This window comes from Fibroporia radiculosa, assembly GCF_000313525.1.
Source record: "Fibroporia radiculosa TFFH 294 genomic supercontigs, scaffold2506, whole genome shotgun sequence".
Classification (NCBI taxonomy): domain Eukaryota; kingdom Fungi; phylum Basidiomycota; class Agaricomycetes; order Polyporales; family Fibroporiaceae; genus Fibroporia; species Fibroporia radiculosa.
The window spans coordinates 1-18,838 of record NW_012133352.1 but is presented as its reverse complement, the minus strand read 5'-3'; the positions used below and the strand labels follow the sequence as shown (position 1 = coordinate 18,838).

The following is an 18,838-nucleotide window of genomic DNA, read 5'->3' as shown; positions in this document are numbered from 1 at the left end:
CGCCCCCCCCGCCTCTGAGGAAGCAAAAACCACAGGCAGTGCAGGGGAAAGAGGGGAGGCAATGCGTTGGAAATTAGAGATCGCGTGAGGCAAGCATGGACGAGGGTGAGGAGGCCGGGGCGGGCAGCGAGGGCGAGGGTGCGGACGACGGAGGAGATGATGAACAGATGAAACTGGCGAATCAAGCGGAGTCTGAAATGGACCCGGCGACGATTCGCATAAGGTCGAGCTGTCTTTGCTCTCATCTTCCAGGTTGCAGGCTCGCCGTCGCTTTCTTGCTGTGCATCGCCCCCGCCAGCCTCCCTCGCTTGCTCGTGTCCGTCACAGCCTCCAGACCGTGCCATACCCAAACATTTCATCATCTCCACCACCACAAAGTCTCTGCTCAATACAAAGCCTCCGCCTCGGCATGGATTCGCTCCTCGTCTCACAGGACTTCCAGTCCCCGCACCATAACGATTTTGACGGCAGCCAATTCGACGGCTCCCCCAGCCTCGGTACTCCTTACGACTCGTTCGAATTCACTCACGATCTCTCCCACCCAGAGTCCCACTTTCCCCGCACTCCGTCATACAACGGCTCATACCAGAACTCTCCCTACTCCATCATCTCCGATCTCCCACCTTTCGACGACGACCACAATACTCTCAGTCTCTTCGATAACCCGAACAGCATTTCCCTCGCAGACGAGTACGATCCCGCAGAGTACGACATCCCCAATTCGTCAGGCCTCTTGACTCTGGACGACGGATTCATGTCGAGCGAGAACTTCCCCCACGTCTCGATCACCCCTCCCATGTTGGACGGAAAGACTTCAGCGATGGGCACTCCCTCCTTTGATCACAGCTCCCCTGCGTCTAGCAACGGCGTAGAGGAGGATACTAGGAGCAACGCATCGTCGACGTCGGCATACGTTCAGTCTTCTCCTCGCCTAGATTTTACGACAAACTTTGAGAGTTTACGTTTCGATTCCCCTGCATGGGCAGCAGGACAATTGCCCGCTACAGACAGGTCGTCGCCTCCTTCGCAGAAGCCTCAGTCGCCTCCCCAACTGGTGATCCCTACCAGTCCCTCGCCGACAGGATTTGATACACAGTCTCCGCCGATTATCAATGCTCCAGCTGGCGATGGGTCTACGATGACAGGGCCACAGTTGCACATTGTCCCCGCTACTCCTGTCAGCGGTGGCGGCGAGAATGCTCCTCCAGTGTTGTTCCAATCCTCAGTGTCAGGTTAGTCGCGTTCGCATCTTCTCTGCGGATTTTTTTACACGTCGGATTGTGTTCTATTTTCAGATGGCCAGCAATGCGTACGACCATCTGACGGAGCTGGATGGGATCAACAGCCGCAGGCCCAACATATGTCGCCTCCATCGCAGAGTCAAGGTCTGACAGGCGCGCAGTTTGCCGATCACTCGTTCGCTCACATCGGATCAAACATGCCAGGTTCCTCGGTAATGGGTTACGGAGGCGAAACGCCTCGGGACAGCCAGCGTCCGCAACAGTTTTTGGTGCCTCAGGCGCCACAACGGACGAGAAGCCTTTCGGACACGTCGTTGCGCCCTCCAGTTTGGGATACGGTCCCTATGATGATGAACCATCAAGGGTCCGCTGTGGGCGCTGATGGGAGTATGCTTGGTTCTCACGATGGGAGGAGGCCTGCGTCCGCCGGGACTGTCAATACAGTCAACATGAATGATGTACTTCCTGGTCCATCCTCTTCCAATCTACTTCACCCCTCACTTCGCCCCCAACCCCCGGTTCGGCATCCCGCCTCTGCAGGTCCACAGCAGAGCTCGTTCGGACTGGTTCAGCAGCAGTCTCTTGGGTCACAAATTAGCTACGGGCTTTCGGGTCTCTTGAGTCCCAACTCAGGGACCGACTTTCTAACCCCTGGCATTGCCGCCGCCGATCTTCGTCGCGTCAAATCAGAGAGTCGTGGTCACCGTCTGGTACGGTCTGAAGACTTACGCTACAGTACGCCTTCCACACCGTTCACTAATTCCTCCGGGATGCTCGTGCCGCCTCCGTCGTCTGCTCAGCAGGAGTTCATTCGCGCAGCCGCGGCTCGTCAGTATCTCCATCCCTCTGAACCGGTTGTCTCTATCACTCGCGGACATCACCGCCGGGCATCCTCGGGTTCGCGCGAGCGTCCCGGTGTGGGCGGCGTCACGGGATGGAGCAGCGCCGCCAGTAGTGCGCGCGCAAGCCCGTATCCCTCCCCGTCGGCCAGTCCTCGTCCGGGGTACGGCGCCCTTCCGGATATATCGGGCATGCCGGTGAATGTGAGCATGGCGGCGATGAGGCGGACTGCACCCAGTGGGATGATGCACCTCGACATGGGGATGAATGGAATGGGTAGCATTAATATGGAGCAGACTGGGGTGCCGACGCATATCGCAAAGGTGAATGTGACGACCCCGAGTACTGCGGATGCAAGTCAGAGGCGCCGGAAGCAGCCCGCCAACTTCCAGTGCCCAGTAGTCGGGTGCGGGAGTACGTTCACACGGCACTTCAATCTCAAAGGTGAGTAATTGGTTATATACCACAGAGGCTGCGATGTTAAATTTTGTGCTATGTAGGGCACCTGCGATCGCATGCGGAGGAAAAACCCTTTCAGTGCAAATGGCCTGGCTGTGGAAAGGGCTTTGCGCGGCAGCATGATTGCAAGCGCCATGAACAGCTCCACCTCAATATCCGGCCGTACCCTTGCGAAGGCTGCAAGAAGAACTTTGCGCGGATGGACGCACTCAATCGTCATCGTGCGTTTTTCTGTGCCGTCCGCTTCGTCGTCAGGCACTGACAGTTAAGTTTACAGTGCGATCCGAAGGCGGCGCGGAATGCCGGAAGATCCAAGACGAGATCACGACGACGGGGCAAGAGAACGACATCAGTGCACCCGGTACGCCCAATATGAAGCCTGACCCGGACGCTCCATCGTGGGCCGGTTCTGGTGGATATGTCATGTAGACGCCGCGTCTGCTGGTCGGTCGTCTGTCGTGTCCTGCTTCATGATCCACTACGTTTGTATTCTGACACTTATCTATTGGTGCTCGTTGTCTTCCCCTATGGCCTATCCTATCTGGACGCTCTGCGATTCTTGTGTAATCTATATCGTCTACAGTGCGCTGCTATCGGTTCGAGTCGTGTCCCCTCCTCCCCTGGTGTCGTTGCTCTCGTTCGAAGGTTATTCTCGTTCCCGTTTCCGTCCCCAGCTGTCACAGAAGTGTCTCCCCTGTAGTTTTCTCACATACCGCGTCCGCCTTTGAACTGATTGTAGCCTAGAATTTCTGGTAGATACTGGACGTGTTATTTATGTATTCACAATACAGATGGAACAGACTATATTATTTGCCCCGTCTTTGTGTGAGTGGACTGGGACATGTGACCGTCTGCGACCGAGTGTGCGAGGCGCATGCTGCTCTTCTCCTTCCAGGCCTCCTCTATCCCTCAGCCTCTTATGCACTCTGGGTTTCGCATTGTTCATCGACTACCGCAACTCTAGTCGTCTTTCTTTGCTTGCATCCACTCACCCACAGGGGCGCTTTGTGGACACAACAGGACGCGCCACCGCGCTCGGAGGTGCTGGGATCTGCGTTATTGACTTCGAGGACGACGCTCTGGCCCTGCGACTGCCTCCACTGCGGAATCGCGCATCGCGCCGCCCGCCTGGGCTGCTTTTTAATCTGACCGCGCCCCTGAGGACCTCTTGACTTCACTCTCCCATGGCACGCGGTGCCCCGTCCCTCCTGGTCTACCCCACGCCGAGCGCAGCAAGTCCTGCGCGGGTTACGATTGGACATGTGTATGTGTCTCATTTCTCTCAACCCGTCTGGAAGGGGCCGAGTAGGACGGGGATGTGTTGGTTGTGGTTATCCCCATCGACAGCATGTGGCCGGAGCTTACCTCCCACGAGCCGCCGTCCGTGTCTACTTGGATTATTGGTGTGTTGGAAGACGTCCTTCGTCTATTATGTCGGCGTAGCCTCCGCCGCCGAACTGTGGCCTCGATCGAAGGACGATTCTGCCACACACTACCCCGATGTTGTCTGCATGTCTGGGCAGCATCCGATTCGTCTTACGCATGTGAGATAGTTCAGGCTGACCTCAGCTGATTTCATCCAGGCAACTCCGGGACGTCCTTATTTGTCCACACGAGAAGGGCATCGTGACGTATCCTCAGAACAACTTCGCCATTGTTGAGCATGACATTCTCCTGCCCGATTCGGTGCGTACTTTCTTTGTCGCGATGTGTCTGTGGTCTTCACATCATCGCCGGTGCAGACACCGCGGCAGCTGGCCGAGCTGGACTTCATCCCGAACTCGATTGCCGCTCTCAACCTCCCCAATTCAAATGACACACTTCTGGCAGCTGGCGGGCAGGACGCGGAACTATACCTATCATTATTTTCTTCGACGATTCACGCACGCCGGCCGGACGGCCTATCGTGCGGTCCAACCCGAGGGTTTGGTCGCAAGCGATGGGAATTCAAGGTGCCTATCGAGCACGGGTCAATCAATAACTCTGTGCTGTTGACATCGCTCAACTTGGCTGGATCTCATGAAAGCAGCGTTGAGCCCCGCGTGATTATCAGCAACAACGACAGAACGGTTAAGTTTTTCGATGTAGCTGTGCGCAATAGTGGCAAGGGTGCCAGTGGCGCATCTATGCTTCGTGATGTGGGGCAGTTGCGGCTAGACGTCCCCGTGAACCATTGTATGTTATTGGTCTACTCTTGCGATTCGCGCAGGCGGTGCTGACGTTCTGTTTCAAGCGTCAATTTCCCCAGATGGGCGAACTCTTCTTTGTGTGGGCGATTCGCCCGATGTCTTTTTGCATCGTGTTACAGGAGGCTCCCGAATCACGGTATCACCCATCATGACTCTGTCCCTTGCTCCGTACATCTCCTTCAATTCATCCTATACCTTCCAACACGCATCAGGACCAACCGTTCCAGCGTCATTTTCCACCTCGTTCTCAGGTGATGGCTCTAAATTTGCAGTAGCATCGCAGGAGGGTGTTGTCGCTGTCTGGGATGTGCGTAGCACGAAGCCCCTTAAGGTTATCCAGACAGATAAGACCCGGCCATCGCGGGCGGGTAGTGGTGCAGCAAGTGGCTGGCTGGATGGCCCGTGGGACTGGACTAGGGGGACCACAAATGCCCCTGGCTGGGGCGTCAGGAGCATCAAGTTTAGCCCAGCCGGTACAGGCAGAGAAGTCATGACATTCACTGAAGTAGGTGTCTCTACGTCCACGCTGTAAATCACGCAGGTTCTTACTGTTATTCGTTTCAGCACACATCATTGCTGCATGTTGTTGATGCTCGCACGTTCGAAACGGAAGAAATTGTCCGAATGCCTGATTTCGAAATACCTGCGCCGTCACAAGCACCACTCCCTCGACCTCGATCCATATCGCCTCCATTCCACAATAGTACCTCGGCCGAGGTGCTGCCTCCGCCCCCGCCCCGGATAGTCCTTTTCAGTGGAGCACTGGAGGACACATTCCGCATTCCTACGGAGAGCAGCAACGGCCGCCGGCGATTGCGCTCGGGTCGTCGGCCGCAAGGGAGAGAAGACGCTGGCATAGACGAGGATGTCGACGGTATTGTGGTCATTCCCCCTCTCGGGGATCCCCGCATTGAAGATGACGTGCGCAGGCTGCTGGGCCGGCACGGGCTCCGGACGCGCGCCGCCATCCTGGACCAGCAACTTCGCGACGACGGTGTGGGCGAGCGGGGCACCCACGAGCAAGGTGACGGCGCAGGGGAGGAGATGGACGTCGACGAGCTCGAGTCGGACTGCTTCTCCTCGCATACACCGTCCCGCGCATCATCGCCCGTGCCACCGACCATGCAGCCGTCCAGCACGCGCCTCACGGACCACTTACGCCTCTCCCGTCCTGGGCTGCTCGCGCGGCGCGAGAGCACCGGGCCGTACAGCACCAGACGCAGCGCAGGCGCGCTCGCGCGGAGACACCGGCGGAGCACGCAAGCGGAGGGTGCGGCCGACGTCGACCAAGACCTCGCGGGAACGTGTTTCGATCCGTCGGGAACTTGCGTGTACGTTGCGTCCATCAAGGGCATCGCAGAGTGGTCTGTGCGCGGTGCCGAGCAGCGGTGGTGGACTGATCCGTCGTGGGCGTGATGCGGGGCTTGTGCATATTTTTAACCCGTCTCGTTCTCGTGTGCATTCAACATGACAACATGTTGTACCGCGGCTTCATATCCCCGCGCCCCGGGTTGCGAACTTTGATCCTGCGTTTTTGTGTAGCTCTGTAGTCACTGTATTCTCCTGATCATGTAGTCCATGTTTTCGCTTTCGATCGAATTTTATATGTAGTGGATTGCTGCATGCCTGTTGCAGAATGTTTCGGATTTGACTGGCTTTAGTTTGTCTGTCGGCGTACGCGTTGTGTCACGGGTTCAGGTGGTAAATTGCCTGATTGGACGACCGGCGACAAGCAAACATTCATGCAAACGGATGCATTATCAGTACAAGTTCTGCCACCTATGTGGGTCGAGCATTATACAAATACAAGGGTGGCCTACAATGAGCTCATAGTGGCTGTGTATCATACAACAAACAACACTCATATAAGTAGAATCGACAGCAACAGTGCGGGAGACAATCAGACAAGCCCAGTCACGCATACACAGGATTGGAGATCCTCCGCGCCCCGTCCATCCGCTCTGTGTCAGACTCCCTGCGTCGTTTCCGCCCCTGTGTTATTACGGACTGGGGTATCGTAAAGTACTTTTCTATCTGCGGTCGGTGGGGTTTCATATCCTGGGCCATTTGCGGCTGCGGGGGCTGATGGTGTTCGGATGGGGTCGTAGTGTTTGATGGGCTGGTGGGATTGGAATGGACGAGTGCGTCGATAGACATGGCAGCACCAGCACTAGCTCGGGGTTCTCGCTGGCCAATGATCCACGTAGCCTTCTTATACTGACATGAGAGTCATTCAAAGGAAGACGGTGCTGTGCGACCGGAAGACTCACTGTCTCTAATTCGGGTTTCCCTCGCCACCTGGCGATAGCTTCGCAGAACCGTATGGCTGCACGCTCTACAGCCTCGGCAGGGTATTGCCACTGGAGATCCTCCATATGGGTTGCAATGTCCAGGGTAGAAGGGGGTACATCATAGAACTGCAATATCGCTAAGCAGTCATCCATATATAATGTAGAGATCGACTCACACGCTGCAACCGTTCCATCATTTCTATTTCATACTCAAGTTCTGCACCCTCCTTTTGGCGATATACTGTATTGGATGCGCCAAATGCATCCCTCAAAGACGGAAAGAGTATTCGGGTGGCGTCATCAAGCTCAGGGAGGTCATCTGGGTTAAATCGCTTGAATTCATCCTCTTCTTCATGCACCGTCGCGTCCTCTCTACTCTTCCCGGGGCTAGGTCCTACATTGGGTCTCTGGCGGTCATTTGACCGGCCTGATGCTGCCACTTTCGCGATGTCCAGACCCACTCCCAGCAGGATTTCGAGTGGTCCCACGCCTCGCCATCCAGCCGTCATATACCCTTCTACAACGGCACGTGTGAGTAATCCAGCTAGGAGGAAGTACCACTCGCGGGAAGGTCGCAAGGCATAGTAATATAGTCCAGCCTCAGCAAGATTGCGATGAGTGAGTGTCCGTGGGCTTGTCTGCGGAGAAGCAGGAGGGCGAGGAGCAGCCGACGGGCCCGCTACAGGCGACGAGTCTTCATGCCGAGCATCCCCGCCATCCACCGATGCTCGATCCTCCGTCGCCTCCCGCCCAAGCTCCATCGCGACTAACGCGCTAAGGCGGATGAACCTGACGATGAGTTCTGCGAGCTTCGTGCTGCACATCTGTGGGACCGTATTCGCATCGTGGGTGGCCGGATGTGCGTCCGACGGCCGCCTGAGCACCGTTCCCCGCGCACCGGGGCGAGCCAGGCCCGACCCGATGCCGCTCCCATCCTGCCAGCCCGTCACGCCGCCAACAAGTGCACACGCACCGTTGTTCCCTGAGGCGGGTAAGTCGCCTGGGCTGCTCCCGGTCGTCGAGCTTGCGCGTCCCTGCGCGCTACGAGAGCGTGTCTGGCCTGTGCGCGTTTGACCTGTGCGCGTTTGGCCCGAACGCGTCGGAGGTGTAGCCTTCGCTTCGACGCAAATCTCACAGCCCATGTGAAGATGTCTGGGACAGCGCAGCGATGGCGGAGAGTTCGCCGAATCGGCCTCGGCGCCGATATCATAGAGCGAGCGGATGTATTGGTTCGGATATGGGCGGCGGGGGACTGGGGAAGCAGGTTGTGCGGTGGGAATAGGCTGGGGAGTGCCCGAAGAGATGGCGGCTAGTGGGACAAGGGCTAACGGAAGCGGCGGCAAGGAGGGCGAGGTTGCCGGTGGAGCGGGTTGGCGACTAGAGGGGCTGGGTGCGCGGCGGGAGAAGAGGTCGTTAATGACAGTGGCAAGGGCGAGGCGTAGACGGACGCCGTTGGGCAGCATGTGCGGATCCCGCTGAACGTTGTGGGGGCGCAGCTGGGGCGACGTCGGGGAGTCGCTGAGATCGTCTGGGTGCATAGGCAGGACCGATGGCGGCTGGTCGAGCATCGACGTCGCAACCTTCTCGACTCCCTCCGCTCGTTGTCTGAGCGAGCGGGCGAGCTTGAGGTCCTGCATCTCCAGCCGCTCGTCGTCCTCGTCTTCGTGAATGTGATCCGGGCCCCCAGCGCGGGCCATGAGCGACCTGACATCCTCACCATCGCTGTATATTTCCTCGTCCTCTTCATAATTTTCCGGCCGCTCTCGATGGATGTAGTTGCCCGAGGATGGGCCGCCCGTGCGATCCGTCATGCCCAGCTCGGCACGGGCCTGCGCAAAACGAGTACGAGCGTGCACCCAGAGCAAATGGTCGATAATGAGCGTCCTGGTAGATTTTTCTCTCGGAGGAATCGAGTGCAGATGATGTGCGTGCTTGTGCGCCGGGGCTCTGAATGGCGCGGGTGCTCCTGTAGCGGAACCGCCAGGCACAGCCGCTCGGTGCATGATGGGAGACGAAGAGGGCTGCCTGAGGTAGTCCTGATTGTGCGGAACATGGTTATATGCGGTGGTCGCCATGCTGGGCAACTTGGAGTGCTGGCGGCGCGGTCGGGCTAGATGGTGGTGGACTCGGAAGCGCGACTGTTCGCTCAGAGCAATCAAACAAGCGCCCGGAATTAGAGCGGTCATGTGCTCCGATGCCAAGTTCGCGCAGACGCGACTACGCGACTGCCGCTGCGACGGGGCAGCAAAACTATGCGTAAAGACGTTGGCGCTGTACATTGTTGCAGGCATATTAAAATACATCATGGAGACAAAGAAAGCTAGACTGGCGTGGCACAAGGCAGACATAAACAAGGAAGAGAAACGAAGCAAATAACTAAATGAACGAACGAGGCCCAACAGCCACAACACAACGGGTAGAAACGAAAGTTAGGGTCAAGATATGTATGAGAGCGAAGGGGAATGTAGCCACTATGCCACCAGGAGAAATTAATATAGACGGTGCAGAACGATCCGGGAAATACTATCACAGCAAGATCAGTGAACCAAACGATAGTGACGACAGATGTCCGAATGAGGCTACAAGGGGTACCGTTGGGGCATCTTGACAACTGTTGCAAGAAACGCGCCCCGGTAATACAGCATACTCGTAAATCGTTGGACTGTCGTGGCGGGGCATAAGAGGGGTTACGAGCGGATAAATATATGTGGGGCGGTCAACAGCCGGAATTATAACAGCGGATATCGTTGAGATTAGTTGCGTACACGATTGAAACCTTCCACGTTGGCGATAGCAAACGCAAATAGGGCTAGCATCACACATAAACCGTGTCCGGCAACAGTGAGATGCAGTCGATCGTACGTCGTGACTAACCTCAACTTCTCGCGAGATCAATCCCTGCGCCAAGGCTGCCATTCGTGTTCATCGAATTCCCCGCAGGGCCTGCCGCGCCGTTGGGGCCATGGTGTTCCTCAAATAGTCTCCTGCCAATGTCGACGTCCATGACGCCCAACCTGGACAATGATCCGGCGCCGCCGGCGGGAGATGGAGAGACGTGTATAAAGTCGCTCAGATTGAACGAAGCATTTCCAGGTGTTGGAGGTCCGTCCACGAGCCTCTTCCCTTCCGAGGGTGGCGCATTCAACATCGATACAGGGTTGGCAAGGGGAGAGCGCGCGCGAGATCGGGGTACCGAGTGTGATCGTTCAGGTCGCATAGGCGAAGGTGCTGCAGGTAAGAGCTGAGACGAGGCGGGCTCTGTTGGAGTCGGTGGGGTGATCGTTGGTTCTAAAGGAATCACCAGTAGTCCACCTCCAGGCCGGTCAGGAGGTGGACTGATATGAGGCGAGGTATTGTGCGTCCGATTGTTTATAACCTGCTTGGCATAAATACGAGGGAAGCTCCCGCCGGGATTGAACTCGCTGGAGGAGGCAGCAGAGAGGGTAGAAGCAAAGCTACCGCTACCTTCTCGGCGGAGAACTCTACTGCTTGTACTCGATGTCTCGTCATTACCCCCATGGGTAGGAAACAGAACGCGGCCTTTAAGGCCTGATCCACCTCCTAGTACACGAAACGATCCCGATTCATCTCTGTCCCGATCTTTGACATGCGAGGGACGCGCTGGAGATGGAGACGTCGCTAGGAATAAAAGGGAGTCGGCTGCCTCTGTGTCACTTGGAATATGGGGGGTATTCGAGTCGGGATACATAGCTCGTTTCCGTGTTCTAGGCGTACTCCTTCCCTCTGAACGGATGCTGCTAGATTGAGGGAAAGCGTGATGTAAATCTGATCCGCTGGGGGATGCTAGTGGAGGAGTGCTTGAGTGGGCTGCTGGCAAAGAGGATTCGGATAACGTCGATGTCGCAGCGGTAACAGTCCTCGTGGAACTCTGCGCGTAATGTCGGAAAGAATTTGTTGAGCCAGAGTCGGAGCCTGCTGAGAGACTAGAGCGAGGAGAAGACGTGCCAACCGAAATCGATTGACGCGTCGAAAGCAAGAAGTTGGTCAGAGTCGTTGCCGCTTGAATATCAATATTAACATCGGCAGCACTATCTTCTGATTTCCCGGGCAACTGCCGTTTCTCTTTACCATTCGACCGTTCCTTGTCTCGTTTGCGACTCTTCGACTTCGATTGACTTGCTTCGGGTGCACGCGAAGTGGTCTTTCCCCCCTTCCGTGGAGGTGTAGCAGGTCTAGGTTTAGTGGGTGCAGGTTGGGGTGGATCTTGAGGGTTGTGAATAGTCCGTGCGCGCTTGGCAGGGGGCGGGGCTAAGATAGACGAGAAAAGGCTCTGTCCAGCGGAGGCAGTAACAGGCGGAGGTGGTGCCATTGCACCCTTACGCGTGTTTGTTCTCCCAGAGCCGCCGGGCGTCATGGCACTATTGCCTTGCGTAGCGGGATTATTATAGTAATTGCCTGACCGATTCACGCGCGTCGGGGTTTGAGGGTCGTTCTCGAGGTCTTGCAAGGTGTTCTGAGATAGATTATGCACGGCCTTGAATGTGGCATATCCAAGTCGGGCTCGCAGGCCGCGGGTAAGCTGTAGAACGCGAGGGTGTCAATGATTACTCATCCACGTAGATCTGTAGAATGCGGGGACGATGGACTGCTCATTTCACCGCTCAAACGCAAGTGAATACGCGAGAACGGCGGGACTGCAAATGGGGACGATAAACATACAAGTCGAGGGGGTTCCATCAATCACTTTCGGATCATATAAACATAGGATAACTCGGTAAGACCGACGGTGGAGAAAGCTGAGCGAATATATCGATACATAAAAGGCGTCAAGAGATGCCAAACGCCGTGTCGGTGAGGACTCAGCGCGCGTGGGTATATCTTCCCCTGCATCGTCCCCCTTAACAGATCCAAGATTTAAAAATCGCGTACCTTGCCTATCTCCGCTCGAGCTAGGAATTTCTGCACTGCCCTATGCCGTTCTTCCTCATCGGTGGCGGGGGAATCGTTTGGTGTGACTGGGGGGTCAGTAACGGGTGTCTGGGGCTGCGCATATGCGAGCTGGGGCGAGGGTGTGGTGGCGACCGACGACGGTGTCGCCATAAATGGAATAACGCGTAAAACGGACGGGATGTGTTCGCTGCTGCAGGCTGCGGGTTGGGCGATGCGAAAGAGGCTTGGGGCGCGTCGGCGACGTGTGAGAGAGGGAGACGCGGGTGCACCGCGGCGGACTCGGAGGGAGCGCGTCGCGTTCGTGCCGGCGTCTGCCGGAAGATTACATAACCCGCGTCGGCGCTCGCACGCGTCGTACGCCCGCTTATGGCGCTCGCGCTCCGCATGGACCAATAAGACGCCCACACCGATGCACGTGAACCCACATGGCTTCACAGCACCGCGCACCTCCTCCGCTCGTCCCGTCCCGCCGCCAGTGGCGGCTGGCGGAAAAGGTACACCTTTCTTCCTATTGTTCGTACTTATGAAGGAATTCCCCGCCATGGGACGTGGATTATCAAACAACCACGGGAGCAAACTTCAGAGACCAATCACATGTTCGCGGTATTGCATCCCCGCCCCACCATCAAATGCAATTCATCTCTGGCATAGAGATCTTGTACGCAGCCAGCTCGTCCTAAGGAAATACCATAAGAATGGCATAGGTGCAGGAATTCGTGGAGGACATGTACGATATACGGTATGTCGTTCGTATTTCGAGCATTAATGAGAGATTTGACGTGGGAATTCAAGAAGGTGCCACATAGAATGGAATGGACGCGGCAGTTCGCAGTGATGATAATGAAGGCCGCTCGCATTGCTTGTCAAGGCGAGTTGAACAGCCTGAAATTAGCGCTTCTGTGCATGGCGCTGTTAAATTGCTTCAAGACGCTTACGGTATTTCTACAAGCTATATTACCTCTTTCTCAGTTCTAATTCGCGCAGACAAATCCGCGCTTGCTTCCTGCCCGATATTGGCCCGACGATATTATTGAATACTGTTACCGACAAAATCCTCGCTGCTAGTAAGTCCACGGCAAAGTCGGTTTAATTTCCATTTCGGGGAGAGCAGCTATCTGGCATCTGCCTTACAAAACTCACGGAAGCACTCCGATCCCCTTCGAGCACTATTTGGGCCACTGCTTGGGCCACTGCGTCGTCCTTTGCTCCCACCTATATACTGACATGTTTCACCCTTGTAATGGTTACTTAGCGCACACGCTTGTAGGCTGTCCACACATTATCTTCCTACAGTGCTCACGGCATAAGGGACTTATATATGTCAGCGGTTAGTTCTTCTCCTTGACTACACGTGAATCCAGGGTTCTCGCATCTCCAGCTACACCTGTGTTCTTGTCGCGGTATTTTCTGACAGCATTCAGCACTGCAGCACTGACTCTGATAGACCCCGACAAGATTGTAGACGTCATGGCGCCCGTCGACGTCTAAAGAGTGTGAGTGTAAACACTGGTGCGAGTTGAGCAGTACCATGCTATTTTTAAGCATAACTCACCTAGAGAGTAGAGACATGTCCATCAACGCCTGTTTCCAGTGCTCTCATATACTTGAAGATCGCTGTGGTCGTTCTGAACGGGTACTTGACGAGGATGGCCGCAATGTGATATTTCTATAATTGTTATCGCAATGACAGATCTGTCCGCACTGACAATCACAGTCAGGGGTCAGAATGACTAGGGTGCGTGTTTGGCACATGTATCAGCACCGCCAACTTGAAGAAGCACCTGAATCAACAACATCATACAGATAGCTCATATCCGCCCATGATGTATGGTGCTAAAGTTCAGTTCATCGCCTTCTGTGATACACCGGCAGGAATGCACAGTAACTTCTACCTCTTGTCGACAAATAAGGCAGGTTATCGCGTGCGTGTGCATGTTGTCTGCATGGTGTTTAAAACTATCATTCCTGAGCCTGACGCGAGTAGTCGTCCTTGCGACTGCCCCCCCTCCATCCCTTCAAGTCACAACCACGGTCAGTTAACCAGCCCTACCTTCGCTCTCGAGAATGTTGTACTGACCCCTGTCAGCCAATGTTTCCCTTTATTTTCGGTGCAGTTGCGACTGTTATTGGCACTGCCTTGGTGTCACAAACCCATGTCGACGTAGACTTTGACGGTCAAAGGGACATTGCCAATGTGATTCGTGGACTCGGGATCCACCACACCCTGAATGAAATGAGCAACAGGCTCAGTGACACACTCGACGATATTGCCAGCAACTCGGCACAATTCACCGCCAACGTAGAAAAGGATTTGAGCGCCATCACCAATGATACTCACAGGGCGTTTCTGTTCCTCGATGCTCTCATGGCCATTGTGGGCATATACTTCGCGCTTAAGACTCTGGCATTTTTACACCGGTGGATTTGCTATCGAGATGATCGACCTACACTCGTCATTGTTATGCCGACTGAGGCGAGGTCTCTGCGAGGGCGAAGCGGGAACCTTGTGACCCTGGTGCGCTTTCACCTCAGCGAGTCAATTCTGAAGATTTACTTGATCAGCACGCTCAGCAGCCTGCCAATATCATAACAAGACACAGGGGACGCAATGCAGAATAATTTCTATTCAATCGAATTGTATTTACATTGAATAATGCCATGAATGAGTAATGAGAAGGCTTTTAGAACGTAGTTGTAATGGTGGTGGTATACACATGGGAGGTTAGGGCATCGACTCCGCAATCACTGCCCTCATAGAAACTCTAGCAAGCGTGAGGATTGAATGTGGGAGCATGCCTGATTCAAACACGCACTCAGAATGATACGATATGCCAGAGACGTTCAGAATGACTGCCTCATAATAGAGTCAAAGTAACTGGTTTATATTCATGTTCATGTGTATATACCGCAGTATGGTACGAGCCTGACAATAAGAAATACAGAATCTCTACAAATACACTCAGTGGAATAACCAAATAGCCGCCAAGCGACTCACCCATGCAGGTCTTAACACGATCATGGCCAACATGACAAGAAACAGAAGAAGGCCAGATGGCATCGTAGTCAAAACAACAACTTGAAAAAGTATCAAATACCGAAAAGCCAATAAATGAGGGAATGCAGTACAACAACCAACAAACCAGTAGTAGTTACAGAAGGTCATCTGACTTTCGGCCAAAACGGCCTCCGAAGCATGTACCGCAGCTTGAATTTATAGCGACTGCGAGGAGTACAACTGCCGATGCAAGTGCCATCCAGATCTAGATTGGATGATCAGCAGAGCATACGAGAAATGGACATGCATACGGACCGCAGGCCCTAAGCTGGCCGTAGATGAAGCATTTTGGAATCGGGTCAAGGCAACAGCGGCGATATACACCATGCCAACAAACGCGGCGATGGAGATGACAGCAGTCACAAGGGACAGCAGAGAGAACCATAGATAAGGGAATCGGCGCGAGCGTGGATAGAAAAAAAGTGGTACGAGGAAAACCAGCTCGATCAAGCTAAGAGCTGCAGCTATAAAGGCAGACAAGGGTATGAGCACGCGAGAGGAAAAGAAGCAACTAGACAGAATGCACGGACCGACTGGAAAGAGGACAAGTATGTACGAGGCAGTGATCGCTGTCCCGTACGTGTACCCTAGGCTATGTTTCTCGTCAACATTCTGATACAGAAAAATGAACTCTATTGGGGAGACGTACGTTGGCGAGACGCATTGAACACTGCTGCAGTAACCCAGGACACCAAACTTCACACCATCATCTGCCGATGTATTGAGAAAGTAGATGACCTGCACTAGCGGGGTGGACACGGTGACCAAGATGCTGCAACCAGGAAGTCAGATTGCTTATCACATTTGAGTTGGTGATAGGCCACTCACAGTAGGACCAAGGCCCCGAATGTCCCCAAGACCATTGGGAATGCATAGTTGTAAAGCATCACCGCGAGCAGACGCGGACGCCTCAGGTAAATCGACAGTTTGAGAGACGACGGGAGAGAGAGGACGAACGTGCCGGCGGCTAGCACTCCCCTCTGGTCGCGACGGAGATCAACGGAGAGCAGCTATCGGAGGGGCCGCATGAAGGGCTGGGTCAGGCGGTGCCTGAGCAGGATGGAGGGACATGCCGGACGTGCGCCGTCGATAAGCAGGTATCACTAGCACTTCCCTGGGCGTGAGCAGACGTCGTAGTGACTGAGACAGACTCGGAGGGCTCGATGCTGGTTGCTGGCCAGACTCATCGCCAAAATTTCTGCCAAACTCTTCGTCACTCACAGTCAGTGGCGAAACAAAGCAACGCGTGCCTGTCGATCGCGATCGGGCTAGTGCCTGCCGCTGGCGAACCTCAGTCCTCGGAGTCGAAGGCTCGGAACCGCACAGAATTACACGTGAGGTGGGGAAATCTGGGGAGACGCGGCCTCGTTTCCGATTCCAAATGTTAACATCTTTATAAAGATACATAAAGAACAATTCATCATCGATACAGTCGACATTCAAGGAAGATGCAATCGCCCACTCTAGAGAGGATCAAAAATACAGATATCATGCCGCTAATCCCACAATCATCGGACCCGAAGGCACCAGAGTTTGCCCAGACGCCAGGGCAGAATTCCCCAATGCTCGAGAAAGGAACAGTGTCCAGTCCTGCGTCTCGGAGAGGACCCTTTCGGTCCGCAATTTCTCCTCGGCAGATGGAACAGTCGCATGGATCACGAACACGTACGGCGAGGTGTCCCGTAGCTGTATGACGCGCACTGTGTTCAAACCCGCATGAACATATGCCGTCACATCAAGTGCGCCGTCATTAGGGCCCTGGGCAGCTTCAGTGATGGTGTTCAATATCCCCCCGGTCTACTCACCAGAGACTGGGGCAGAAATGCATGGGAACCACCGCTGTGTCCTGGATTCACTTCCACCACGATTGTCCCCTGAATAGGCCATCTCGTACCAATGTTCCACATAGCGTCTGCTACCTCGCGAGGGCTGGCAGTGACTTCTAGCGTCTGATTTAGCGCAGCGACGGCCGACGTGGGCAGGCAAAGTAGATGGATGATAGCGTGCGTGTCGTTGGCGCTGGAGAGAGCGGTGAGGGGAACCATCTGCGCTTTGTAGAAAATATACATACTGGAAACTGTGCGCTTTATCAGCCCAGCGCCGTGCCGAAGCAGCGACGTCGGGATGAACGATAAATTGAACATCCATGATCTCCGCCAATTGACTTCCAACAACCACAGACCAGATCCCCGGTACATGACTGACATGCTCTGAAGCCGACGAGGCCTGCGCCTCTTCCTGCGGCGGTGTTGGTGTTAATGATTCGTCAGGCTGTGTGTCGATAGGCGTCGGAACAAGCGTGGCAAGCGGAGCATTCGCAGCAGATTGTTCCGACGATGCAGTGGATGTGACGTGGTGGGCCGAAGAGGACGTCTGCGAGGTAGCGTTGAGAATTGGAGCTTCAGCCGGAGTAACAGAAGCGCTAGTCGGAATCACCTCCAGGGGCGTGTCTTGCAACGGCGGCTCAGCCGGCACATCGGAAGTAATTTGTGTAGTCCGAGTATCTTGCGGTGGAAGTCCAGCAAGTGAGCGCGCAGAAACTGGAGGCGCCTCCGGAGACGGTTCATCCTTCGAAGGTTCGGGAGCCTCGGATGCAAGGTAGGCTTCCATGACACGTTGAGCAGAAGCCAAGGTCGTCTCGAACAGGGTGGCGGGAGCACCGACTCTCTTCGCGGTTGGCGAGGAGACAGCAGTTTCCGCCGGTAATTGAGGAACGGATTGCGTGGCCACTCTTACGGGCGGCTCAACTTGAGGATGCTCGGTCGCCTGAATAAGCATACCTTCGGCCTCGTCGTCCCTCTTTCTCTTCTGACCAGCGACACTGGCTATGTCCTTCTCTGAGGACAACCGCTGCATCTCGACGACGGCCTTGCGACCGTGTTCCATCATCTCATTGAGCCACTTGGTGGACATCAATGCTTCAGCACGTTCCTCGATTGCTCCATTACCTCTTGCGCCTCTCCGCTGTGCGATGTCCACCACCCGCGATACAAAAAGATTGCGTCCTTCGTCAAGGACCTCGGATGTTGAATGGCGCATAACGCAGTCGTCGGGGGCTAATCTGCTGGGGCTGCGCGATGCTCTCGACGGGACGTCTATGCTGAGAACACTGGCCAAGAAGCTGTCGACAGCTGCAGAGGAGACAGGCAGAGGAGTTGCTTGGTGGCCTTCGTCTTCAGTGGCATCCACAGAGAGGGAAGGGGCGCGAGGGCTTGTGGCGCCGGAAGCTATACTGTTTTCAACTGCTTCGAGGGCGTCGATCGTCAAGGGGTCAGCAACCGGCTGGGTTGAGATGCGGTCGATCAGCGACGACCGTGGGCCCAGGTCCCCCGTTGTATAAGTGGAGAGCTGGGGGCTGAAGCGGTCCAAAAGCGATCCCATAAGAGAGGCTGTGTTCAGGTCAATCGATACAGAGCCTGGGGGAAAACCAACGGTTCTAGCAGGATGTAAAGGCCGAGAACACAGGACTGGTACTGAGAAGGTCAACTCGATGGCTCTGGGCGATAAGTTATGCAGTGTGTCGAAAAAGGCATCACCTATGCAACGGTATTCGTGGGACCATTCGCAACAACCTGGAAATATACAGTACTATGTGATATTGAGCTTGAAGCGCATTTTGCGGCTCGCATTGTTGCATTTACTAATAGCGCTAAGAACTTCCCGGGTCGGTCAAGCTTTCATAGACATATTATTCTTAAGCTCGGATATCTGCCCCATGGCTGAGTTGGTTACAGCGTCCGACTGTTACCTGTCAAGGAACTTAGTTCCCCCCGTAGTCACGTGACCATCGGAAACAGCCTATGTGCTGTCTCCAAAATCAGATCGAGTGCAGTGGACCGCCACTAAAGAGCG

At 55.0% G+C, this 18,838-nt stretch overlaps 5 protein-coding genes across 5 annotated transcripts; 2 read left to right on the top strand and 3 right to left on the bottom strand.

Moving 5' to 3' along the window:
• Positions 1-95: 95 nt before the first annotated feature.
• Positions 96-2,969, top strand: FIBRA_03983 (uncharacterized protein; the record flags this gene model as incomplete). The annotated part of the gene is made up of 5 exons (XM_012325805.1): positions 96-190; positions 253-1,232; positions 1,296-2,525; positions 2,582-2,761; positions 2,818-2,969. 5 exons carry the CDS (start codon positions 96-98, stop codon positions 2,967-2,969), a joined length of 2,637 nt encoding a protein of 878 aa, XP_012181195.1.
• A 755-nt stretch (positions 2,970-3,724) lies between these two features.
• On the top strand, positions 3,725-6,145 carry FIBRA_03982 (uncharacterized protein; the record flags this gene model as incomplete). The annotated part of the gene is made up of 5 exons (XM_012325804.1): positions 3,725-3,804; positions 4,124-4,226; positions 4,283-4,715; positions 4,774-5,234; positions 5,294-6,145. The coding sequence occupies 5 exons, from the start codon at positions 3,725-3,727 to the stop codon at positions 6,143-6,145; spliced, it is 1,929 nt and encodes a 642-aa protein (XP_012181194.1).
• A 498-nt stretch (positions 6,146-6,643) lies between these two features.
• Positions 6,644-9,095, bottom strand: FIBRA_03981 (uncharacterized protein; the record flags this gene model as incomplete). Its single annotated transcript, XM_012325803.1, has 3 exons — positions 6,644-6,946; positions 7,000-7,146; positions 7,197-9,095. The coding sequence occupies 3 exons, from the start codon at positions 9,093-9,095 to the stop codon at positions 6,644-6,646; spliced, it is 2,349 nt and encodes a 782-aa protein (XP_012181193.1).
• Positions 9,096-9,895: 800 nt separating this feature from the next.
• On the bottom strand, positions 9,896-12,474 carry FIBRA_03980 (uncharacterized protein; the record flags this gene model as incomplete). The annotated part of the gene is made up of 2 exons (XM_012325802.1): positions 9,896-11,560; positions 11,911-12,474. 2 exons carry the CDS (start codon positions 12,472-12,474, stop codon positions 9,896-9,898), a joined length of 2,229 nt encoding a protein of 742 aa, XP_012181192.1.
• Positions 12,475-15,080: 2,606 nt separating this feature from the next.
• On the bottom strand, positions 15,081-18,367 carry FIBRA_03979 (uncharacterized protein; the record flags this gene model as incomplete). Its single annotated transcript, XM_012325801.1, has 8 exons — positions 15,081-15,191; positions 15,242-15,450; positions 15,517-15,578; positions 15,636-15,758; positions 15,815-15,966; positions 16,493-16,744; positions 16,792-17,005; positions 17,058-18,367. The coding sequence occupies 8 exons, from the start codon at positions 18,365-18,367 to the stop codon at positions 15,081-15,083; spliced, it is 2,433 nt and encodes an 810-aa protein (XP_012181191.1).
• Between the last annotated feature and the right edge of the window lie 471 nt (positions 18,368-18,838).